Source organism: Hippoglossus stenolepis, chromosome 10, assembly GCF_022539355.2.
Source record: "Hippoglossus stenolepis isolate QCI-W04-F060 chromosome 10, HSTE1.2, whole genome shotgun sequence".
Taxonomy (NCBI): domain Eukaryota; kingdom Metazoa; phylum Chordata; class Actinopteri; order Pleuronectiformes; family Pleuronectidae; genus Hippoglossus; species Hippoglossus stenolepis.
Genome location: NC_061492.1, coordinates 16,866,688 through 16,892,448, shown reverse-complemented (window position 1 = coordinate 16,892,448; position 25,761 = coordinate 16,866,688). Strand labels below are relative to the sequence as shown.

The window sequence follows — 25,761 nt, the reverse complement described above, 5'->3', positions numbered from 1 at the left end:
AGAGCCTCAGGTCCTCCCTCCTGCTCTTCACATGACTGCAGCAGCTCTGTGAGCTCTCACACAGGAGGGAGAGGAATGTGCAGAGGAGCCACAGCAGCGATGGCCGAGCGGAGCCACGGTGCCTCCACAATGCACATATTCTACACTGTGTTCATCTGCTTCACACTCATCCACTGCTCCACTGCAATCCCCTGGACACAGGAAAAGGTAAGACTTACTCTCAACGTTTTACCAGGTTCAGTCACATTTGTACATTCAGTCAATCAGATAAGTGTCTGTGAAAGTGGAGCCATTTCTTTTTTAAACTTGCCACAGTCAGTGTTTTTTTTTACAAGGCTCATGTGATTGGTTGCTTGATAAACTCCTAATTATTAATTTGAATCGTTATTTGATAATGATATTATAGTATGCATCATACTATATCACGTATGTGTACTCAATTTCTTTAGCAATAGTATTGGGGAAATGTAAGGAATTTCAGTGTATATTTTGCCACTGTCTGTGCACGTTTCCTCTTAAGAGAAATATCACCTGTGCTTACTGTTATTTATTATAAAATAGGTAATTACATTTCTGAATCCATCTTTTACATTAATCAAATATGAATATTCATGATATCCCAGCAGTCGCCTGCTCAGATTCTTGGCACTGCTTGTGTAATCCTCCTGAGATGCACCTGGGGTACATGCCTGGCCACTCATGTTCCCTCATCTGTGTTTTCCTCCTCTTCTCTTTGCCTGGTTGCTATGGCAGCACCGTCCTCATCATTGATCCTCCAATTGCAGGTCTGAGGTATTTATAGACCTTTAAGTGGACCCCCCAATTTAACCCTCTCTGAGCTCAGTGAGCCCCTCAGTGATCTTTGGATCACATGACCACATAATTATACCTCGGGCACTGTGCTTGTGCCACTGTGTGATTACAGGACTCAGAGTCAGCCAGTAGTGGGGTCCAAGTTTTGCAAGTGAGTGTTTATTCTGTTGTAAATGAACAGACTAAGGGAATGTGCCCCAATAGGATAGTCACACCAAACGATAGGAGGAAGGACAAACGTGTATTACTGTTATTTCCCTTTAAAAGAAGCTTATTTAGCTGACATGCGTATCTTGAGCAGGGCTACAATGTGATGTCAGTTAATCAGTCACTTACTCAGTTCATTGTTGAAGTTATTCAGTATGTGCCAAACATTTAATATTTCCGTCTGATCGTATGTGATTACTTGCTGCTTTTCTCACTGTAAATTGAATATCATTGTGTTTTGGACTTAATGACACTACCTGTGTGTTCTGGAAATATGCTAGGTATAATTTCACTGGAATGGTAAAGACTAAATGATTAATTGAACATGTCAATAATCAGTTTAATCTAAATTATTCCTGGGAAATAAGTGAAAATGTCGAAACACTCAATGTTGAAGAAAGTGGAAAAAAATTTGATCCACCACCTGATCCAGATCCACACCAAAATGTAACTGGTTCTTCCTGTGACCCATTTCGCATCCTTCCACCCAGCTTCGTGGAAATCATTTTAGTTATTTTTGTGTAATCTTGCTTAAAAGCAAATAAACAGACAAACAAACCCATAACCAAACAGACAGGGTTTGTTTATCTGGATTGGATAATTCCACTATCTGTTTGTCATTTCCAACACTACTACCCAGAATTTCTGTTATCTGCGAGGCTGGAGTTGTGCACACACACACACACATACACAAACACACACACGCATGCATTGACAGTGCTCTGACATTCACAATCAGCTCTGAACCCCCACCCCCCGTTCTCCATCCTCCCTGTCAGTTCAGGTTGTTACCAGGACAACCGTGGTGCTTAGCAGCTGAACTTTGAGACCAAATGAAAACAGAGCCATGGGATCGAAGGATCAATATGTTTTTTTTTCTTAAACCTGTGATCACGTAATCATGAGCACACCAGACTGTCGCTCAGCTTGAAACATGAATCTGAATCCATATTGTGTTGCTTAAGATGCACAAATAGATTGATTTGCATTTGCAAGGGGCTGTGTCTTAGAGAAAAAGAGCCCCTCACTCTTCTGTGGATCCCTGATTCAGTAAAGCAGCCATTGTGCGTATTTGAAGCTACTCAATCAGCCTCAGTTCACACAACTTGAATTGGCTGTTGTGTCTCTCGCTGAGGAGATGTTACAGTGAATTCTAATTATTGCTTTTTTTTACATGAAAATACCATCTGGTTTATCTGCACATTGTTATAGTTGGTGTTATAGTGGCCAACTGTAAGTAATTCAGTTTTTAAATGGATATTCTCCTGAGATGTCACTATCAAATCCTAAATACTGAAATAAATCTTCCCCTGTTTGTGGTTTCCAGTTGTGAGTCACTAACATTAGTGATTATTCACACTATGTGTCATCCACATTGTTGCTCCATTTAAATCCATAACAGGAAGATTTCCACTGCCTTTAGTAACAAGTTGTTGAACTGAACGCTGATGGAAAATTGTTGTAAACATGATAATGTTTTTATATAACATTGTAGCAGTGATTAACGTGATCACACACCAGACTTTTACCTTAAAATAGTTCCTCTATATGCACCTGTATTTCCTCTTTAAATAATAATTGAAACCAATGCTTCTTCTCGTCCATGTCGTCTCATCTTGTTTATTTTTCTTCTGGTCCCGTTCAGCTCCATCACCGAGCAGTGACACTAACGGAGGATGAGACTCTCACGGCGGTGTCTCACACAGATCTGGAGCAGATGTGGCAGAGGGATCTGAGGCCGCTGCTGGTCACCAGGTACCCGGGCTCTTCGGGCAGCCAAGCTGTGCAGGAGGTGGGTTCATCATCTGTAGGAATTAGACCACAACCCTATGCAGTTTGTTGTGAAAGATATTTGATAGTAATTGGCAAGAAAAATGTCTTATTCTGTGGAGAACACCTAATTTTATTTCCAACATCATGGCAACTAAAGACATCAGATATCAGCTGATATCCTACTGTTTTTTTAAAACACATTTTATGTCTTATTGTTGTTTCAATAATCACAAAATTCTGTTTCATTACAAAACACTACAGATCTTAATACGATTCTTCCTTTTCACAGGTTATCTGCCACAGACAGACATCCGTTAATTGCTCATGTGGTGATCAGTGATGGAGTACTCTTTGCTAACTAGTAATACGTCCATGTGTGTGTGTTCATCTTTCTTCCAGCATATCAAAACCACCCTTGGTTCGCTGGGCGCCGGCTGGGAGGTCACAGAGGACAAGTTTAGGTCACAAACCCCCTACGGCCCTCTGCCCTTCACCAACCTGGTCGCCACCCTCAACCCGTCAGCCAAGCGCCGCCTGGTTCTGGCCTGTCACTATGACTCCAAGTACTACCCGCCACAGTGGCACGGGAGGGAGTTCCAGGGCGCCACCGACTCTGCCGTTCCCTGTGCCATGATGCTGGAGGTGGCACGAGCCCTGGATGAGGAACTGAAGACTCAGAAGGTGTAGTGGGCTAACAATTGACTTACATATACAACACACTACAATAAGTCAAACATCTTTTGCATAATGCATCCAGAGTGAATGAACATTCTTTTCAGTGACAGGCAGGACAGGTAGAGGTGTGTTTGTTTCTGTAGTCATAACTTGAATTGTGGCCATGAATCACAGCAAAGTCATACACACAAAGTCAACACAAGTAAGCTCTCGAATAACACGGCCAAACATGGCAGACATTATTAGAACTGGGTGAACATCCCTTTTCATCACGCAAACATAGGAAACAGCTTTCACTTTAAGCTGAGGAGTAAGAAGAAAGATCAGTGTTCGGTGTTGCAATGTCAGTATATATATCAGTGTTGCAATGAAAACAGAGTGGAATTTTGAAGATAAGACTGTTGTTATTCAATATTTTTCTGCTAGTTGACAAGTGTCAATACCAATCACACGATCGTTGTCTGTCTTTAAAAATAGGTCACAAATATATAGCTTAATTTTTACAAAAGTCAGTGAGCATTTAAAACCGCAGAATGGTAAATGTCCCTATGTTCTCAGAAGCAAATCCCTACCCCCTTAGCCAAAGCTGTCCCGTTCAGCACATTGATGTTTTGTTAGTTAGCATAATTCTTTTAAACGCAATGGAGGATTAAGCCACAGTTTAACAGGGTTGGGCTACTATGACAATACTTGTTAGGAGGATCACTTTTGAATTTAGGTTTTGACAAATCTCATGGAAAGACCAGTATTGACAAAGAAGAAATATATTAAGGATTTATATTTTCATGGCAGGAAAAAAAGACAAAATAATGCAGGTATTTGTAGGGAAATGGTGATTTCATATCACCAGCCTTATCCTTTAAGCATTTTCAATGTGTCATTCAATAAGAGATTATAGATTTTACTAAACAGGAACAAAAATTGCATGTTGATTTGTAGAAAAAGCTTAAAGAAAGTCATGGTTTAAACAAACCTCTGTAAATATCCACACTCAATCTTATCTTCAGTTGTAGCACAGTTATATTAAAATGACATGACAAAATGACTGCTTCTGTCTTATATTCGTAAACATTTATTTGCCACCAACAATATTTAGTAGTTGCATGTACAAGAGATGCAGAGGGAAAACACTTTGCATTCATGTAGCCTGCTGCCCTGAACTTTTCCCGTGTGACAGTTGAGAGTCTCGTCTATTGGGCAGACAGTGACAGAGTCTGTGACGTGGAGATCAGCCAAGGGACATGTTCATCGGCCTCAGCTGTCTGTCACGAAGCTCACTGAGGGAATAGGAATCCCTCTGAATGCAAACACATCGGAGGAGGAGGACACGGAATCGGTCACAGCTGATTCACCACATAGTAGACGTGGTTGAAATGACATTACAGAGGCATATGTGTAGCAAATCTTGAGAATGAAATCAATGTTTCACATAAAAACTACTTCTTTTAACCCTGCAGCTGTTTTTGTGTCGCTGTCATTTAAACGGCCACTAGAGGGCAGCAATGGAATGTATTATAAACTGAACTGGTACATTTACAAAACAAGCTTGGGGAGGGATGTAGGGTTAGTACCACAACCCCATAATCTCAATACCATGCAGAATGAAAAATATGAAAAAGTGTCTCGATTTAATTTAATTGTGCGTTCATTTTGGAGGGGCGAGGTTGTGGTTCCGCAGAATTGTAGTGCATACCTACAGGTTTTTTCACCACGACATTTCAATCTGTAGGAACTGGCAAAACTTTTGCTAAACTAAAGCTGAATTGGCAGTGACCATATGCCCCTAACCTCACCCCACCCCCGAATGTCAACCCAAAGTTATGCCTTTGAAAAAACAGACTTAAATTACATGTTTTGTTCTGTACAGGCTGTTTGGTAACACTTTAATTGTTATAGAAGGATATTGTCTACCTTAACCCTGTGCATATATATTTGATGACACTTTTGTGATTGTAACTAAATAAGGAGCAGCACAAAGGGCAAGATAATATTTCTGTTTTGTAAGGAGAAACATCTGATTCATTTTTTTTATTTCTACAAGAAACTAACTCTATTGAGAATGATGTCAGTTTCTTGAAATCTCAATAAAGCTGTGGTGACATACTTCTTTGGGGCATTGCTGTACAACCTTTTTTCTTTTTACCTCCCACTGTAGAGCTCCAGCCCCGACCTGACCCTGCAGCTGATCTTCTTCGATGGAGAGGAGGCCCTCTTCCACTGGACGCCCACAGACTCCCTCTACGGCTCTCGCCACCTCGCCCAGAAGATGGAGAGCACGCCACACCCGGCCGGGGCCACACACACCAACCAGCTGCACGGCATAGTACATATCACCTCTACTCATCCTTCTCTGTCTTAACACTTAATGACACTTAATATCATCCCTTTGCTCACCCTCATCAATATCAGTACAGTCTGCTTATGCCTGATCTCCTCACACACACACTCACACACACACACTCACACTCCTCACACCTCACCTCCTCACACTCACACTCACCTCACCTCACACTCACAGACACACACACACACACACACACACACATCATCTTTCATTGGTATGTACAGTATTTCTGTATCCTGGCTCTACCCAGATAGTGCTATTGTTTATCACAACATGGAGGAAATCCAGTGCGGACACACAGAGATAAAATCTGACAGTGTCGAGTGTGGATTTATCATCACGATGTCAGAAAAGGTTTCTCACCAGCATGGTTCACAATCCCCCCTCCCCCTCGACTCTCCTCCTCCAGGATCTGCTCATGCTGTTGGACCTGATCGGAGCTCCCAGCCCTCACTTTGGCAACCAGTTCCCCAGCACAACGCCCTGGCTCGCCAGACTGCAGAACATTGGTGAATGATCTCACATTCTACTATTGCTGCCTGGCACAATGAAGATGTGCCAGGCAGCCTCCATAAATCCGCCATGAGTCATTGTACTGTAATTACTAGTTATGAATTACCAGTCATATTACAGACAGTCGTCAGTGTGCGGAGGCCAATGTGCCAACTCTGCTGACAGTTCAAGTGTTGGAATTAGCCTGTAACTTTCCCATCCTCTCTGACTGCACTGACTCATTATATTTATTTTTATCAAAAAATGGTAACGGAGCATTAAAGGGCCTGACAGCTTCTTTCTAGATTCAAATGGTTGCCATAATCAGAATCTTTTTTTTATAAGTGTATTTAAACTTGACAGATTTTTGAATTAATGTTTTTATCATTGCTGTAGCTCTCATTGGTTTGAAGCGGATAATGTCACATATTATGTGCACTAGAATCCAGCTGATTTATAGTGTGTCCAATAAAAATCGGACAATACAAGCCTTATATCATATATATCATATGGTATGAGGATTTTTGTTAGCATTTTATATATTGAACAATGCAGAATAGATTTATATCTACACTTTTTAAACTTCAAGTTCTATGTTTGGTTTGGTATTTGTGTTTTATTTTTCATCATAAGCATTAAGTTTATGGTTCAATGGTAAAATGTAAAGACTCAATTACATTTCTTTTTCATAAGCGTTTAATAACAACAACTTAGGGATCGTTGCCAATTTTCTTTTCCAAATATAGAAATATATCAGCGGCTATATCAGATGAGAATTTATTCTTAAATCTAAATGTGCTGACTTTTGTGTGGGCTTGGATATGTTTCCAAACTGCTCAAACCAAACCAATAGTGGTTGTTTTCATGAAACTGAACTTACAGATACACATTTTCACTATTTGCCTCCTGTATCCTCAGAAACGCGTCTCCACTCCATGAACCAGCTGGTGGATCATCCTAACAGCGTGCAGTATTTCTGGCCTGACCGACCAGTCGGCCACATACAAGACGACCATATACCATTCCTGAACAGAGGTACACACACTCATTAACACAATTATTTAAAAATGCTTTCATATGACGTGTAAAATCTGTTGGGTTCTCATCCTGTGCTCCTCTTTCAGGCGTACGTGTCCTCCACCTCATCCCCTCACCATTCCCGTCCGTGTGGCACACGTTCGACGACAACGAACAGAACCTGGATCGCTCTGCCATTCAGAACCTCAACAAGATCATGCAGGTCTTTGTCCTGGAGTACCTCGACGCCAGACCAGCTGTCCCTTCCATCACTTCCATCACTTCAGCACCATCAGTACCTTCAAATCCACAGAATGCTCCATAAAAGCATAAAGTTTCTTTTGACGTTTGAATGCAGAAAAGATCCTCAGCTCGTATTTTACAGACATGGCATTAACTGCTCTTTAAATACCAGTACACGGCCGCCAACTGCATTCTCTAACACAGAGAATATGTTTGTATAAAAACTCCGGTATGATTTCAAAATCCATGTTAAAGTTGACATTTTCTTAGTATATTGTCTTTTCTTTTTCTAAATGGTTTCATTAGAGACTTTAAGATTTCACGGCTTTAGTCCCCAGCAGTGAGATGAGCACACAGGATCTTCTGTGTTTACCACACTGCTCTCTTTATATCACCCTAAACCCCTCATTTACCCTGTGAGCCGGCTTCTTAGTGCCAATGCTGAAGCCTAGGATCAGGCATGAGGGAAGGTAGTTAAAAATAAATGATAAATGTAGTCCTTACTTTTCCAATTTCTGAGGAAACAATTTGAAAATATGAAAGTATTGCCTAGCAAGTCCAAAGTCGCTCATGTGTGCTCTACCAGAATTGCAATGGGAACAGACTGGGAACACTTGCAATAGGTCAGTCACATGAATTTTACGTGTGAGAAATACTATGTGGCAACGCACATGTGTCACGAGGTGTGTCTCAGCTCCAGGGTATGTGACATCTCTTCTCCTCCCTCCTCTGCTCAGTGTTTGGATTGTAAACCTGTCAGTGGCAGGAAGTGGGTGTATTTGTATTATCACAACATATTAAGCACTTCATATCCTGTCATCTCTGATAGCGACAGGGATAACTTCCTGTGCTGATGTTTCACATGCCTGCCTTTGTTTATACGTCTCTGTATTAGCAGCGATCTTAAAGTGGTAGATCCCAGAATAATATACAATGCCAAATCTGGACTTCCTGTATTCCGAGGCTGAAAATAAATGTTGATTCAGAATACAAAGCAGATCATGTGGAGTTTTTGATCTTGAAGTCTTTGTTTGAATGTTAGTACACTGGGGGTAACGACGCTGATCCTGCTCTGATGCTTGGTCGTTATGATACAGAGAGGTGACCTTTGAGGAAGTGTGAATGTTTTCCTGTCATTTTAACCTCATAGCATTAAGCAAGAATGGCCAGTACAGTTACTTCTCTCTCAGCCTTGAAGCTTGGGCCCTCTCTTCCTAGCAGCAGACCAAACAATCCCTCCATCCCTCAGCCTCACCTCGACAACAACAATCCCATGATTCACTTAATCCTATCAGGGAGGACCTCCCCTGAATTCCACACCACCCACATCCCCTTCCACCCAGCCCCCTCCCATGAGAACTGAACGTGGGTCTGACTCCCCCGTTGGCTGCAATCAGAAATCGTTATGAAGCCTAGAAACAACGCACACCAACATACAGTATATCTCTGTCTTGAAGGAGACTAAAAGTATACGTACATGGTTCAACATGTTGTGTTCATGCTTCCTTTCACTGGTAGAATAATGTTAGTCGCCTGCTTTGAAGCATTTCATTTCTTTACTTTAATCTGCATTTTATACTTCCATACCTTTGTGCCGATCAAACTCTCACTCCATTTGTTCTTGTTTCTTTTGAGTACAGGTGTTGTGTTACCTAGCTTCAAACTTTACCTATCAGTCATCACCAGTGAGAATTGGCTCAGAGACTGTAAAGAAAACATCAGCTTGTCTAATTTTAGTTATTAAAAAATAGTCTAATTATCTTTAATCTAAGGCAAAGACCAACCAGCGTGTTTGAACAGGACTACATGTAATGGGCTTACACTCTATTGTGGCTTCCAGGACTTTTTGTCTGACAGCAAACTGATGCATTGCTCAGGAAGTTTAATAACAGCTGAGGTTTAATATGCAGCTGAATTACAGTGCAGCACATTCAGCTCCCAGCTGTGCGGTGGGGGAGTCATGTGGAAGGGCCCGGACTCTCCCATGAAAGGTGTGTTTCAGATTGGTGTTAAAAACACTGAGCCAGGGAAGGTTATTTGATGTCAGAAACCATAATGTAAAACCACTTAAAACCATCACCTCTATTAAGCAGCTTTTAATAAAGACATCCAGCTATGAAGCACTTGCGATTTCTTAAAGCCTTTTATTATAGGATCCAGGGTTTTCCAACTGAAGATATTTATATTTTGATCTTGATAGAGATTTTAACAGATATGCGTTTTCTTGCAGCTGCTCAACACCTGCAAATCCCTGGGTTGCCAACCATAGTCTGATACATGCTTTTATTTTCATAGCCTGCTTCACATATTTTTAGGGATAAAGAGGAGTTTATCTATAGTTTGTCTTTATATTTTATATGATGTCAAAGAGAGTTTAACTAGTTTTCTTCTATTTAAAACACGATAATCAAGTGTTGAACTTTCCAGTTTGTCCATTATGTTCTTTAATTAGATTTAGATTAAGACAATAGTTTGTTTTGCTGTGTCACATTTGAATTTTCTCTACTGAGGATCAACAAAGGTACATTTTGTTTGAGTTAGTTAGTAAGTTAGTTAGTTGGTTGGTTGGTTGGCTAGTTAGTTAGTTGGTTAGTAAATCTGTTAATGAGAATGAATACCGACAGAGGGCAGTGGTGAGTCACATTGAGTTCACTGGAAAGAAGAAAGTGGGAGAAACCAAATATAAACTGAGCTGCACACTGTTCAGTGAACACGCCTCCAGTTTCAAATGAGGGCGGTGAACACAGAGAAACTACCTACATCATACGCTGCATTCAGGTGCTGCATGTAAACCCTTGTATCCATGTTTCAGCATGGTAAATAAACACTATCAGGCGTTTGTGTATTTTTAAACATGAATATTTATAAAATGTGCATACGCTTTTATAAAACGAGTGCAGTGCTTGTTCTAAACATGCCTGTTTGTAATGTTTTGTTCCCCTGGACTGTGTTAATGCTCCGGAGCTACTTCAGAATTATTCCTTGTAATTAGTGACTCCTCCTCAAACAGTTCTACAATATACTGTCACTTTTTATTATTTGTGTGCTGGACGTTGTGTGCAGAGATGTTTATCAACCGTCTATGGTGCAGAGTGAAGTTAGAAGTCTTTGGGTTCATCCTACCTGGTTTATCTGCAATGAAGATTTTATAGTCAGTTTATTTCATAAAATTGAACTTCATTTGCTTTAATTCTGTTCACATGTGTGGCTTGTATATAAGTCTGAATGATTTCCTTTGTTATTTTCACAACATAGGAAAAGATGGTGAATATCCCTTGTACGTTTGAGGGTGTTTTGCACTAGTGAAGTTGCCAACCGCCAGTAGATGTTAACAGATGTTAGCAACCACCAGCAGATGTTAGGGACATATCTTCAGTTGTGTACCTGAGCGTTAACAGGTGTTTTGGGCCTTTTGATCACAGGACACCCCCTTCTCAGGCAGGCCCACCACAGGCTGATCATACCTGGGTGTGTGTCCCTAACACTTCAGTTGGGATCGCTGCAAAAAGTCACAACACATGCAAATACAGAAATGCGCTTTGAATAGCGATAACGACAACGGAAATGTTTCCAGGGGACCCAGACAAGTGAAATTAGGGAAGTCGGCTACTCGTTTTTTGGCTTTTGTATTTGCAGGTGTTTTCTTAATTTGCAGTACTTTGAGTTCTCTCGGCCACTGTACATTGACCTTATAAATCAGTCTGGGGTTTTTCTATTGGGTGTATTTGCATTGTATTTATTGATTATCTGTTTTTGCAGTGGCTGCTGGCTGTACAACAAAATACCCCTCGGGATGTAATAAGCATCTCTTGTGCTGGACTTTTCCCATAGCTGAGAAAGGCAAAGTTATCTCAACAAAGGTTGCCTGTGTCGTCACTTTGCAGGCAGTGGGGATTTCTCCCAGTGTTCCCGGCGGTACGTGAAGGCAGCAGTGATCCCGGGCCGGGCTGTGAGGAGCTGTGGGGGATTTGAGATCCTCCGGTCACATGTGTTCTCAGTCGTGCGGTGGCCGGACACAAACAGACCAGCAGCTCCCGGCAGCCCTGACGATGTGACAGCTCAGCTTTACTTCTCTTTAATCGAACTCTCGTCGCCACGTTGTTGTTTTGTTATTGTTTGGCCGCGGACGGTGTGTTGGAGAAACCATGGAGCCCATAACCAAGTGGACGCCGAAGCAAGTTGTCGAGTGGATGAGAGGTAAGAAGTGTGGAGCACTGTGTGTGTGTGTGTGTGTGTGTGTGTGTGTGTGTGTGTGTGTGTGTGTGTGTGTGTGTGTGTGTGTGTGTGTGTGTGTGTGCGTGTGTGTGTGTGTGTGTGTGTGTGTGTGTGTGTGTGTGTGTTGTTTTACTGTAACATGGCACAAACAGTGGCTCATTCCTGCGCACTGTCGGTCTTCTTCTCCTCTGAGTCGCTCCTCTCGGTTATCTCCGGCTAGTTTCGTAGAAACTGTGACAACATTCCTCCTCCTCCACTCAGCCTCATAACAATGGAACCGCATCTGCTGTTACTCTCACCGATGTTGAGCAGTTTCCCTCAACTGTGTTTCCTTTCCTTTAACACCACTGCTCGGCTGTGACGTTTGAATCATGCTTCCATGTTCACTTGATAAACAAACATCAGCTGAAAAAAGAAACTTGTTCGCCAATTTAAATAGATACTTCAATGGAAACACACAGATTAATTGTGTTTCTTCAACTTAAAATGATTAGATTTGCTAGTGTAAGTTCACTTTACTTTGAACTTAATTAATGCTTGAAGTTATTATATAATCAATGTTTGATTTACTGTCAAACACACTTTGTTCTCTGTCAAAACAGGCGACATGGTCCTGTCTCACTGCTTTTCCTCTCACTGATGTTGAGCTATTCACTGTGTTACCTGTCCTATACCACTGCTCAGCTGAGATGTTTATATCATGCTAACGTTTTGATTTGAGAGACAAGCATCAGCTGAACACTATATGCTGAAAAAATAAACTTTAAAATATACTTCTATTGATAACACACAGGTTAATTAGGTTTCTTCTACTTGAAATTATCAAATTTGTTTCAGTATAACTTGTTAACTTAATTCATTTTCGTGTTACCAATTGAAGTCATTTTTTAAGTTAATACACAATTTAGTTTTTTTCCCTGAAAATAAATGTTTGACTCACTGTCATATTTCTCTGTCAGAAACAAGCTACTTAATCCAGTCTCACTGATTTTACTCTCACTTACTGATGTTATGCAATTTTCCTTAGCTGAAGTATTAGCTGAACACAATACACTGAATAAGCAACTTATAACAATACTAAAATTGGTAACCCACAAATTAATTAAGTTTCTTCAACTTAAAATAACATTTTGTTCGTATAACTTGTTAACTTTGACTTTGACTTTACTTTTTTACAGTTAAGAATTGATTGATTCTTAAATACACTAACTTCTCTGTCAGAAACAGGCAACATATTTGCCAGCCTTACTTCACGTTATAGACTCTACTAGTATTAAAAATAGTGAGGAGTGACACTGTCATCAAAGTCATCAAGTACACTCAATCATTTCAATACTTATTTATAAATTAAGTAACACTGATGTCCAGTCCATACTGATTTGAACAATTATCGAAGTAATAGCTTACGTTGCCAACTCACTCCCTCTTAGGAAGTCCAGTTATCTTAAACAAAACACCTTTCAGTCAGATCCCTTTTTGGTGCTTTTTGAGTGTCTGACACATCCATAACAAACCATTCCCGTCAGGAATGCTCGCAATGGTAATGTCATCATTCCTCTCTTAACCCGAGTTCCGTCACAGCACAGGTATGTCTAGTGAGGGACAGCAAATGGTATGTGAAGTATGAAGTGGTTGCAGTGCTTCATTCCGAATGCAAACCAGTGAAGTGTGTCTTTATAATGATGCTAAAGGAGTAATGTGCTGTTTATGTGTCACAAAGCTGTTTGTCTTTGCTCTCCTGTCATTGACATTTTGACGACTCCCAAAACAAATTGTAGGTGCTTTCCTTTTTGTTTATCTCGTGAATTAAATTTCTGAGCTCTTTGGTCATCATTTGGATCTGTAGCAGTGTATGTAACTGCTGATTGAGACATGCCCTCCAGTGCTCATCTATAGCTGGGAGCTGAAGGGGATTGTGGAGGGGTTAGGTTCAATGTGCGTAGTGAGAAGAGCCCAACCAGGGCATGTGTGGTTCGAGGATTAGTTGTCTACACAGGCCCCATTGCTGTCAGACTACTGAAAATCTGACTCAGCGGTTGTCTGTGCAGCTCTCAACCACTGGATTTGCCCCCCCTTACAGACACACATGGTAGGAGTCAACTATCTGAAATGACAGCAGAACATTCATGGGAATGTTTCATAGATCCCTTTCACATACAAACCTGGTGCATGATTATGGACAACTTGGTCAACTTGCAGCTAACTATTCGTACCAAATGATCTGTTGCAGGGGAAGGTAGCAGTTCCTGTTGTCATTGTCACAATGTAACTTCATTTTGTTTTAGATTCAGGGAAGTGGATGATGCTGCTTTGCACGATTGTACCTGAAATTTAGATTTTCCTCATTGTGGTCCAGGATAGCTGAATAGTCACTTGCTTGGGTAGAGGTGCCGGCCATCTATAGGTGTACACTACAATTACTTTGCAAGCTATTTGACCTGCCTTTCAGCAGGAAGAGTCACACAACATATAAAGTTTCTGACTAAAACTCAAAATGCAACAGAGCTTTTTGACATTGTCTATTAAACCATCATCACAGGGATAGTGTTTTTATCCCTTAGTGTCAGTTTATGCTCAAACGGTATGTTTAGTTCGATTGGTACAACAACACTACAACTATTGAAGATACGATGACCTGGATGACTGAGATCTTCACAGATATACTTAAAGTTTTTGCTGTCAAAAACTGCAAAGTATGCAACTAAGAATGGGCCAGAAGTTACCAACAGTTTCTGCAGTACTCAGCCAAAACATGTGGCATGTAACCACAGTCTTTGTTTTGCCTGAAGAATAGCTTGTGTAATCCTTCCATGCCAAAGACAAGCAGCATCACACTGTGGTAAACCCTAGTTTAGAATAGGGTCATGGCCTCATGTTGACCTATTCACACCAATGGCAAACACGGGTGTTTCCAGAGTTGTTGTGCCTGTGTGTAAGAAGTAAGTGCCAGTAAGGACTTTGTTTGTAGACCTTTGCACTTTTTTTTGCCTCAGGTTGTTTTCCCGGGTAAGACAGGGACTTCTTGTGTATTGAGACAGTTGTTAATCACTTGCATTGTTCAAGCGGATCAAATGGTGGTTTGTGAATGTTTACTGCTGGTGAAAGGGTTTTTTGTTCCTACAATTTAAACACACTGTTGTATTTTGTTTTTGGGGGACTGAAGATACCCTGAAGCACAGAACCTTCACCACACGCTCTGGTCCTCCAGCTGGACCGGTGAGTGTCGTGTGATGGATGTGCCATATGTCATGTGTGGAGCTACGTGCCCCAGGGGAAGTATGCACTTTTCTAATGACAGTGTAGATGGTACAACATGATAGGTTTGCAGTAAATGAATTGAATTTTCAGTTTGGGGTTAAGTTTGAAGAGCTGTGACATTAATAGATTGACCTGCATACCCACGTTCACTAAGTCAAAAGTGTAAGTCACATGCTGCAAGTCATTTTCCAAATATAGTCCTGAACCCTTATGGGCAGTGCTTCAGCTGAGACGGACTGGCACTCACCGGGGAATGTTTAGCACCAACTCAGCCAAATAACTTCTCATTTACTAAACACACTTTGTTTTTGTCCTATACTCTTGTCCACCTTGTAATTACTGAGAGTCTGACTGCCAAGTTTTAACAAGGCATCCCAGACATGTAAACCCACGCAACTAATGTCTGACTAAATGGCTTTTATCCAGTTCTTTAACAAGCCCTGGCTTTGCAGTTCACTAGACATTGGATGTCCTCCAATATTTTCTATACTTGAACGCTGAATAATCAAATTTCAAACCCATGTATCTGGAGATGAATTAGGCATGTGAACTTAACTGATGGAGTTTATTTGGAGCACAAGGTCATGATTAAAGTCCTGCTGGTCTATTTGCCTGCATCCATCTCATACCACTTTAAGACCAAACTTCCCTGTTTAGCACACACATCCATACAAGGCCCGACTCCATTGGCTTATCGGTGATGTGTGGGGAGTTACAGTTGCAGATGTGTCTGTTGTATAGGCCCATAACTTGATGTCTGATATACATGGTCCAATGCAGGTTGTTATCCCATGTGTGCTTGATGTGATACGGTTGGAATATAAAAGAGTGGTAGCAATGGGGTATGTAGCTGTATCATGCCTCTCTAATAACACCAAGGTGCCGAGTCTGTAATTACATTGTCAGGCTACATCCATACTGATACATTTTTTGTTTTAAAATGGTGTTTTATAACTGAAACAATCTCCTTCCAATCGAGCTCCATACCAGTTATAATCCCTGTCCATTCTAACAAACTTGAAAATGTATATCACATGACCATTTACATATACAGGGTATGTGCGTGCATGTGTAAAACGGGAGGCAGTTGCATTTTAAAACTAAAACTCAGTGTGGATAAAGCGTCAGACAGTAGGGTTGGGCACCTTTTACATCTGAATGGATACAATACTGGTATCTTGAATTTGGTACTGGTGCCTAACTGTAACATTTTTGTATGTGTAACACTCTCATTTTCTGTTATGTTGTTGTTGTCACTACTGTAGTGCTTCCATATTGGCAAATGGTCCTGCTTTATCTTAAATATATATTGTGTCATGATTGTTTTTAGTGGTTGCTTACGTGTACTAGGGCTGTGCGAAATGACCAAAAAGGAGGTTTGCATCATATTGTCACATTCAACGCATTAGTCTTTCTCTATTCTCTGTTAGTTTCTAACCCTTTCAGGGATTCAATTTGTCACCATTTGATTTAACGTGAATCGGTACTGCTATAAAAGGGTTTTTGGTAGTTTTTCCTTACTCTTGTTGAGGGTTAAGGGCAGAGGATGTCGCACATTGTGAAGCCGAATGAGACAAATTGTGATTTGTGAATATGGGCTATACAAATAAAATTTGATTGATCCATGTAATTCTGTTGGTTCCTTTTTACAAGTTCAGAGGTCGGTACCCAGCCCTGTCAAGAGAGGTGACATACATGTGTTGAATATGATTTTGTCTTTGACCAAGTGGCCACTTGAAAAAATAATACCACTGACTCCACTCAGTCTAAATTACCTCACTGATGGGTACCTTCAACAGGCTTATCTCTAGAGAAGATAGTAAGGTGTGGGCAATGATGGCCCATGATTCTTATCTGGCTGAAACAGTGACTCCTTTAACTGGAGTGTGAACAGACGTAATGCAGACGCCTCACCCTTATTAAGGCATCCGCTGCTTCTGTTTTAGTGCTGGCTCTATCAGAGAAGTGGATGTCTATGTTTGGATAGTCTCCACAGGCATCATTAATCCAGTTTAGCAACCCTTATGCTGTAGAAGCCGTGTGTATATGCATCAGGGTGGACAGGTGTAAAAGTAATCCAGACATAGGATTTAGGAACTGTGGAAATCTGCTTGCCCCGTCCAGTGGCCTCATGTATACAAGGAAGTAGGGTTAGGTTAAGGTTAAATAATTATTCAAATGACAGGAATTCCTCCCTCAATGTTAAAACACCCTTCTTTGTCATTTACCAGTTACCAGTCACACAGCCATTCAGCCTTTAAAATGTACTTATTGTGTTGCACTGATGGGCAGATAACCGCATTACTTTTCCATAGAAAATGGCCTTTAGAGTTCAGGGGAAGTGCTGTAAGTGGATTCCCCCTGGGGAGGGATGACTGAAAGGGATTGCCGTGGTTTTGTTCCTGTTGGCCCCTCCGCAGCCTGTTTCTCACACGGACCGATGTCCCAGCCTCATAGCCTCAGGAGCTCCAGCATATGGGGACTTCTAGAAAAATCATCAATAGTTTATGTCATTGTTCTAGTGAGCAAGACAAACCAAGAGTTAATTTGTTTCACTGAGTGTTTTTTATGATAGGGTTAATCGCTGCTACCCATTTGAGCTTCAGGTGAGTTTGTTCGGCTTTGATATTGTGTTTGCACAGTACACAATAATGATCCTTCATGTGTGCAGCACTTTACAGGGGTTATTACTTTTATCAGGCAAACAATATCAGTTTGCATTGCCTGTGAACCCAACGGTTCTTCTCACTCTGCGAGTGGAGGAGACCGAATGCCACCTGGTACCCTTGCCAACCTGGGATAGACCAGTTTGCTTTTCATTCAAATCTAGAATATGCATTGCAAATCTCCCCCGATGATCTCAGCTTAGCAGGGCCTGTGAGCTATTTGGCCCTGCTCTGCTGTAAGAGCATTGCCCCGCGAAGTGCCATGCTTAAGCCGTGAGAGTAAAAGCTCCAGCCTGAGGTGGCACAGCGTGTAAAGTGTAAATACGGGTCACATGCTGACTGACTGACCTCTCGTGCAGGGATGTCAAATGCATGCACCTGCCCACACCCGCTGGTTTATGTGCTTGTGTGTCACAATTATGCCTGAAGACTCGTTGTCATAGTCATGTGATTTGAAAAGTTTCATCTTCTCAAATTGCTGCCACACCAGATCCGCGCTGCTGCACTGGTGAAGAGAACGAAGAAGGAAGCATAGGGCTATGTTGATATTGCCTATCAAAGCACTGCTAAGGCAGTTATGCGCAAATAACCACAGAACATGAGAGGAATGCAGCCTCCTGACGTTTTTTCCCTCCCAAACTGCTCGGCGACTGAGCAGTCAAAACAGGTCACACATGTCCTTTGTTGCATTTGGGGCCACCAGTTGCTTTTAACGGATTTAAAACGCTGAACCCAGTCGAATTGATGGTCTCCCCCCTCGCTGACCAAATACACACAAAGCTCTTTCATCCTGCCACCAGCTTACGCTGTAATGGAGTGCAGTGTCATTATGATTATGAAGTGATCTGTAGTTTTATGAACTGTTACCCACTTGTGGGTTTAGCCGGGCAGTTGGGTAGTTGCCAGATCAGAGCTTGCTCATAACATGTCCAGACTAGTCCTTATTTTTTCCAGTCGTCCACAGAGGCTGGCTGAATTCCTGTCTAGCTATTAACAGTTCTAAAATTGCTGTCCTGTGGTTAAACTTTAAAATAACTCTAACTTTCATTTTGCAGTCCATTCAACATTATATCATGTGTTCATATCACAAATCAACTAGATACAGGCTGTTATTGTTTGGAAAAGTCCTTGCTTATGATTTATCTTGCTGTGAAAGGTCTTTTAAACCCGTCAGCTCTCTTGTTGACTGGTTACATTAGAGAGTGTTGATAGACCTGTAGCATGTAATGGGCCAGTCTGTGTTTTCACACCATTGATGGTGCACGGATGAGCCCCCAGGTCCACCATGCAACCCGCTTCACGCACATTGAGTGGATGGTGGGATGAAAGTATTATGCTTTTAACCAGGAAACTAAAACACCTGCAAGATTAAAGGGAAGCTTCATACCTTCTTTGTGATTATTCGTATGTTTGGTTTTCCACAGAGCACAAAGGCACATACTATTACAGAAAGTTTGAAAACAAACTAATGGGTGAAACACTTGTACCAAGTTTCAGTTTGCATTTGTTCCCCTTTGAAAATCACTGATGGGTGTCCACAGAAAATTCCACAAACACATTGTAGTGAAGTCATGGAGAAACAGTTTTACATCCTGTTCATGAGGGATTCCACATCACCATCCTACCTTTTAAAGAAAAAAAAACATTTCCTGATCCTCTTCCAGCAGTCACGGCATCCAGCACACAGGCCACTTATTGACAGATCCACCCTGACATGCTTAAATTGGAATTCGTTGTGACATCTCTCAACTCACTGAACTTAAAATTATCTGCCAGAGGCCAAAACTTGACAAATCTCATGTCACATCTCAGCCACGTTGGACCCGAGGCTGAAAACACCAGCACGTTTCAAACAAAACATTTTTTTCCTCTCGATCTCTTCTCAATAGGTTGTACAAAGGACGTTGCAGGAAAACATAGGGTTTGAATTTGTTTAAGCAGGGAGTGGTAGATCCTGGACCTGACGAACAACCATGGGAGAATCGAATGATTCTCCCTTTTGTTTCCCTCCGTGCAGACACCTGGGAAAAGCCTCCCACCTGCTCTTCTGTTTGTATGTGACGCCCTTTCCAGTCAACAACACATTTATTATTCATAGGAACATGACTGTCCCTTCCTAATATGTCATGGCTGTGAGGGAGACCCACAGGTGCTGACAAGAATACAAACAAACCTCACCTGGCTGAAAAGGGGCAGTGTGGTTTTTTTGTGATTAGGGAGATTAGCGTGCGTGTGTGGTAAGAATATTTGATTAATTTAGAGCATGAAAACTGAATGTAAAAACTTCAGCAGAATAACCACAGTGCAACATGCAGTGTGTGAATGTTTGTCTGCATCATAGGTGCCCTGTCCTGGTGACACACTGTCGCTCACCGCTACCTTTCATTGAAGATGACTCACCCTCCCCCACCTGGAGGCTTCTTGCAGCAGGGAGAACAGGATCAGCCGCCTACAGCCTGCAGGCTGCTTAGTAATGTTTTACGTTGCATAATTTATTCAAGTGTTCGTTATATTTTCTCCTCGGTGTAGTAATATGAGAAATTAGTCATTAAGACATTTCAGGGAAAGCTGTTGATGACTTGTTGCTTTTTGTTTTGGAATGTAGTTTGTGTTTTTTGAAGAGGCGTGTAAGTGTGCATGTGTGTGTCTTTTTGTTTTTCTGGTCTTACGTACAGAGAGGACGGACAGACTAATGATGCTCTCAATCTTTTTGACCCCCTTCTCCTCCTCCTCCCCTGACCTGCCCACGAGCCAGCTATAAATTGCTGGATTGTTGTCACGCACTCCTCCTCCTTCATTTCATCATCCTCCAACTTTCCCCAACCTTTGCCGCCAACACCACCACCACCACCCCCCCACCCTCCTCCATGGCTCTGTGCGAGGGTAAAAACGCAGGTAGCACCCTCAGATTTGCGTGTGGACAGCCTAGGCTGAGGAAGGGACGTCCACTGTGCCAAGGTCACGGGTGGACCCACTGTCAGTTTTGATTGAGTAAATCCTCTGCACGGCTTGGCAGTAGACTCTTTCTTTCTGCTTTTTCAGCCTGGCTTTTTAACAAGATTTGAGCAGGGATTTACCCTCTTGGAGATTTGTGGCAATTAGCAGGTTCTTATCCAAAGATTATTATGGGGATCCACATTAGGACCAGAGAAAGTACTGCACTCAACCATATGAGCCACAGGGGCAATATGAAGCTATCTTTGATTTAAGTAAAGGCTGGGTCATGTTAGTCTGTTTCATAAATGCCAAGTCAACCATTGTCATCGAACATTAAAGTACATTGATGCACAATTTTTTAGAGTTGCAGTGTTACTTTGTCTACCAGCACAATATTCCCACGGCAAACTAAATGAGTGGGGCTCATTTCCTCTGCCAAACCTTGTTCATCTTTGTTGTGGTTTCCATAGGCAGCTATTATGGTGCTGGGTAAATGGGTCTGTAATCAGCATGCAGGGCCACCCTGATCATACATGTGATGGGCTGAAAACACTAAACAGAGTCCCCTGTTTTTTCACCACAACCTGTTTGTGTGTCAGTGGCTATGACTTTGAACCCAGGTTTAGTTTTGAAAGGGGTTGACACTTCTCAAAAGTGGTCATTTTCCTTTCTTGTCTTTCCTTGTCTTCTTCTGTCTCTGCCCTTTGTTCCTCCACTTTTTGCGTCTTTGCCTCCATCCCTGTCTGTTTTTCAGCAACTCCCTAATTATAGTTTTGTCTTTGGTAAATGATGCATAGGCTGTAGCAAAGCACGGGTCTTTTAGATGTCCTGTTGACACACAAACAGCGCTGCCTGTTATGCAACTCATCCCATCTTTAGGAGTGACTCTCATGGCCACACAGAGTGAATGTCGTCAGTGCTTTCTCGTTTAACATCTCCTGTGATTAAAAATGGAAAAGACAACAGCGTTTCCGATTCCAAAAGTGACAGTCTACATTGCATCTTGTGTTTTTCAAGACACGAAGACTGTGACTATCTTGGGATACTTGTCAACAGGCGGAACCACGACAATAATCACGGACATTGGAGGGGCCAGGAAAGACGTAAAAGAATGTGGTGGGTGGGGATGGAGGAACAGGACTGGGAAGAGAAGGAGGAGGTGGGGACTTATGAGACATTTTTAGGGCTTTGTTGCTTTCTTTCGAGGGTGTTTATGCTAGTGGCAACGAGCTGCAGTGTTGCTGGGCGGCGGACTGACTGGAGAGGGATGGGTGTTTACGTTGTTCTGAGAGGTTATTGCTCCAACCCTTGGCCCTGTCCAACCCTCAAGGCCGGGCCACACTATCTGTGCATACTGTCTAATCAGGAAAGACAGGGGTTCTATACAGCTTTATAAACCTGACCTCAGATATCCCTGTACCTATGTCCCTATACATAAACTAAATGTCTGTCTGTGTTTGCCCAACTGTATATGATTTATCTTCCATGCCTTTATCTTAAGCTACAACTGTTTTGGTTGCTTTCATTACTAATAGGCCTGCAGCAGTATGTTTCATCTCTAGCTCCATCTTGTTTCTGTTCCATCTTCCTATCAGCTTGTGACCAGAAGTCATCATGTATCATGCATGCGACACCAAAATACCTGTCGTAACCCCCTGTGCTCCTCTGCTCTGACCCACATCGCTTCCAGAAATCCCCTCTCACCTCACTCCTGTCAGTATTAGCTGAACCACTAGAAATAAGAGGAATTTTAGAAATCTGACTAGTTACCCAGCATTGTGCCTGGGGTTTGTGGGCTGCTTGAGGTGAGGATTAACTGAGCCCAGGGGGTGGTACTCCCAGCCACGCAAACTTTGACCCCCTCTTCTCTCATCAGTCATCGTCCATCACGCTGTAAGAGACAGAGCTGCCTTTGTCTGGCTGTGGAAGGACCGGCCTCAGCTGCTTTTTCTCACTTAAGAAACCCACTCGGGACATGTCACTGCCATTTTGTAGTTGTCTGTGTTTTAGATCAGTGTACATGAAGTGAACCAGTCTTTGTTTGCAGGAGGAAGCCATGATAAGATTAAAACAGGGGTCACACATGGTCACAGCCTGTTAAGCAGTCTGAAAAGGGATAGAACGCGACCAACTCACTAACTAACCCTAAAGACGAATTTACGGTCAACGTTAGATGTGTATACGAAAGCGGACGCAGCCCTCTGTCCGTAGTCTGCATTCATTTCATTTGTATTTATGCACGCTTCGTGAAAGCTTTGGGATGTAGATGAAACGCTGCAGTACCACATTAAATCGTGGGGGACAGTGTATCCAATAATTCAACCAAAATGACCAGAAGACATGAAGCAGAAATTTCGACAATGGCATCTATAGCTGCTTTTGGATATGCACTGGACTACGCAGTACCTCTGTATTTTCTCCAGAGGAGGTGCATGTGTGCAAATGACCGAGTGAGACGCTCCGTTTCTGCGATTTTATCCGCCTGGCCTCCTAGTGTAAAGTCTGTAGAAATCCAGGTGAAGTCGATGTGAGAACACAGCAGGAGATCCCCCGCTGGATTCACAACGAGGGAATGGGGGGGGTTGATGACAGTTCTAAAACACGACCGACGCAAAAATACAAAAAGAAAACAAATATCTTGCAGTGAAAAAGAAGACACAGACAAAGACCTCAAAAGAGTCTGTGGTCATAAGAGCCGAAAACTGAGTTAATACGTCACCTACTGCTTCTGCCTGCTGCACCCGGCTGTTCCATCTTTGGCCTTAATTATGCAGAGGATTTGATGCTGTTGTGAACGCGTCTGTGCAGAGATCCTCCAGCTGTGCATGTGTGAAAGGCAGACTACAGGTAAACACTGTAGCCAATTCTCTGGATTTTACCCGTAGGTCATGTCTGAAAATGGCTTATATGATGTTATTTCACAGGGATAGTTGCTTTTTCCTCTTTCTTAAAAGGTACATTATCCGAACCTCCTCTACCATCGCATTGCATGTTGTCAAAAACTCTCAACTTTGCGCTTCCATCTAGTGGACGTATTGCTTAAAAACCATGCTAACGTAAACAATGCAGGAAACGTACTCTTATGTCAAGGTAGCATAAATTAACCATAACCCTGTCCTGTAAGATGCAGCATCAGTAAAACTTGATTCAACAATAACCATGAAACTAGGTGAATTATAAGAAACAGACATTGTTTTTAACGAATGAAAGACGTACTGTAGACAGAAACCTGTGCGATTCTCTACTGTCCACAGATGAGAACACAACATGCTGATTGGCGAGATGTGGAGCGCCATTGTGTAACTCCTATCCCCAGTTCCCATTGGAAGGGCCTGTCCAGTGTGTGTACAGGCTTTGTTGTTGTCCTGTGAAGTCATGCATTAGAGGATAGCTTAGCAGTTGCCGAGAGGAGCTTTTTTCTTTCTTTCTAATTACAACACGGCCTGGTCCAGCCAGGGACCATTGTGCATGAGCGCTGTGAATTCCCACAATGGAGCTGCTCAGCAGAGAACAATGAGTCAAATTCCGCACCATTCCCCACAGGTTCAGAGGCCGGGCTAACAAATAAAGACAGCAGAGTTACAGTGGCTTTGCTATTCTACACCCAGTAGCTTTCCCACTGGCCACCCCAGTGGGGATATTGGTTTGTGTTTGTGTGTCCTTGTTTGTGTGTGTGTGTGTGTGTGTGTGCATGTTTCTGTGTGTGTGTTACAGGGTGGCTCAGCTCCCACTGGGAGCAAAGTAAGGGGTTGAAAGATGGGGGAGGTGAAGAGGCGGGAGCTTTTTTTTTGTTTTGTTCTTTCTGTAGGAGGCAAAAGACTGTTCACTCTTTTTCTAGTGTAATCAAACCCCTGAGAACGAAAAGTTGGCAACTAGAGGCGTGATTGAAGGAATTGTTGATCATTTTTGCAGATGACAACATTGAACTTGTGTAAAGTGTCATACCCAAACCTGTGTGCCGCGAACACTAAATTGGTCCTCATGTACTTTGCTGCATCAAATCTAAACCAAATCTGCAGTTTTTCTTCTTCTGGTGGGACGGGAAAATGTTGAGATGACAAAAATAGCTGAGACATTAGCAAACAGTTGCTGTTTTTTACGTGGCCAAAAATGTGTGCTTACACAGCCTTTACGTAGGCTGCGGAGCTCAAAGGCCTCCAACAGGGTCTAGTTCCACTTGTAGCATCCAGACTGGGAATTATCTGGGGTTCTTGCTTTCCCAGCTGTTCAGAAATACGACTGGGTCCAGGACTGTGCCTCCTACGTTCACTGAAACAGTTGTGTATGTAACTTATTCTACACATAATCACTGTTTACTGAATGGGAGAGGTTGGGTGGTAGGAAAGACCCCACAAGTGAACGGCAGGTGCCATACTGGGACACAAACTGACATTTGCAAAGCCCCTGCTTCTCTGTTTATTTATTGATCATCAATACTGAGCCAGATGCTCTCTTCTCTCTCATACTCAAGAAATCGCGTCATAATCAACTTGATTTTATGTAACTCCAGCATTTTGTTGCAGACAATGTATTTTCCGTATGCTCATTCTTAATTTTTGTTTAATGTGCTCTTTTTTACTCTTGTTTTTCTTTTTCTAAGAACCATTTAACCATTTAAATTTCCTCACATTTAATCCCAAGGAGACATCTTAAATCTTTCATCGAAGAAAGATATTAAGTTTACCGTGATATAAATCAGAGAAATAACAGCGAATCAGATGACATGATAAAAAATTACTTTTCTGCTCATTAAAATAACTGTATATCTAAAGGACTGTGCATCCCTTAAGTATAAATTATTAACTCTTAAGAATTGGTTAATTATGTTAATTGAAATGTTACATTAAGCTTTAAAGTGTAGTATTTGAATGCTTCCATAAAATCCGGTCCAGTTTGATTAAGTTTCTTTTCAAAATTAAATTTTGGGGTGGGAAATTGTCAATTTGTGTCTGTTCCTCTGCGTCGCAGTTACACCCACTTGCTCTGGTTTGAGGACATTTGCCAAGTGGTTCACAGAGGCCATTAAACTTCTCCAAAGTGTTTCATCCTGCGCAGGCTTTTCAAAAGCATTCACACGGTCTTCCCTGCTGACTCCCCCTCCCCTCAATTCACAATAACGTG

General features: G+C 42.0%; 2 protein-coding genes across 2 annotated transcripts in view; both read left to right on the top strand.

Moving 5' to 3' along the window:
- The first annotated feature begins 9 nt into the window (after nucleotides 1–9).
- qpct (glutaminyl-peptide cyclotransferase) lies at nucleotides 10–8,561 on the top strand. The gene is made up of 7 exons (XM_035167228.2): nucleotides 10–207; nucleotides 2,666–2,812; nucleotides 3,193–3,474; nucleotides 5,624–5,791; nucleotides 6,222–6,321; nucleotides 7,223–7,339; nucleotides 7,429–8,561. Exons 1-7 carry the CDS (start codon nucleotides 76–78, stop codon nucleotides 7,644–7,646), a joined length of 1,164 nt encoding a protein of 387 aa, XP_035023119.1. The 5' UTR covers nucleotides 10–75; the 3' UTR covers nucleotides 7,647–8,561.
- A 2,937-nt stretch (nucleotides 8,562–11,498) lies between these two features.
- Nucleotides 11,499–25,761, top strand: part of LOC118116253 (connector enhancer of kinase suppressor of ras 3-like) — a 34,571-nt gene continuing 20,308 nt past the window's right edge. Inside the window, exon 1 of the mRNA XM_035167740.2 lies at nucleotides 11,499–11,761. Coding sequence (XP_035023631.2) covers nucleotides 11,710–11,761 — 52 coding nt within the window. The 5' untranslated portion in view covers nucleotides 11,499–11,709. The remainder of the gene's footprint in view (nucleotides 11,762–25,761) is intronic.

Bases quoted from the DNA above. Each gene is read 5' to 3' on its own strand.
- qpct (XM_035167228.2), top strand. From the start codon at position 76: ATGTGCAGAGGAGCCACAGCAGCGATGGCCGAGCGGAGCCACGGTGCC. The intron at 208-2,665 runs GTAAGACTTACT...GGTCCCGTTCAG, and splicing joins TCCCCTGGACACAGGAAAAG to CTCCATCACCGAGCAGTGAC. The intron at 3,475-5,623 runs GTGTAGTGGGCT...CTCCCACTGTAG, and splicing joins AGGAACTGAAGACTCAGAAG to AGCTCCAGCCCCGACCTGAC.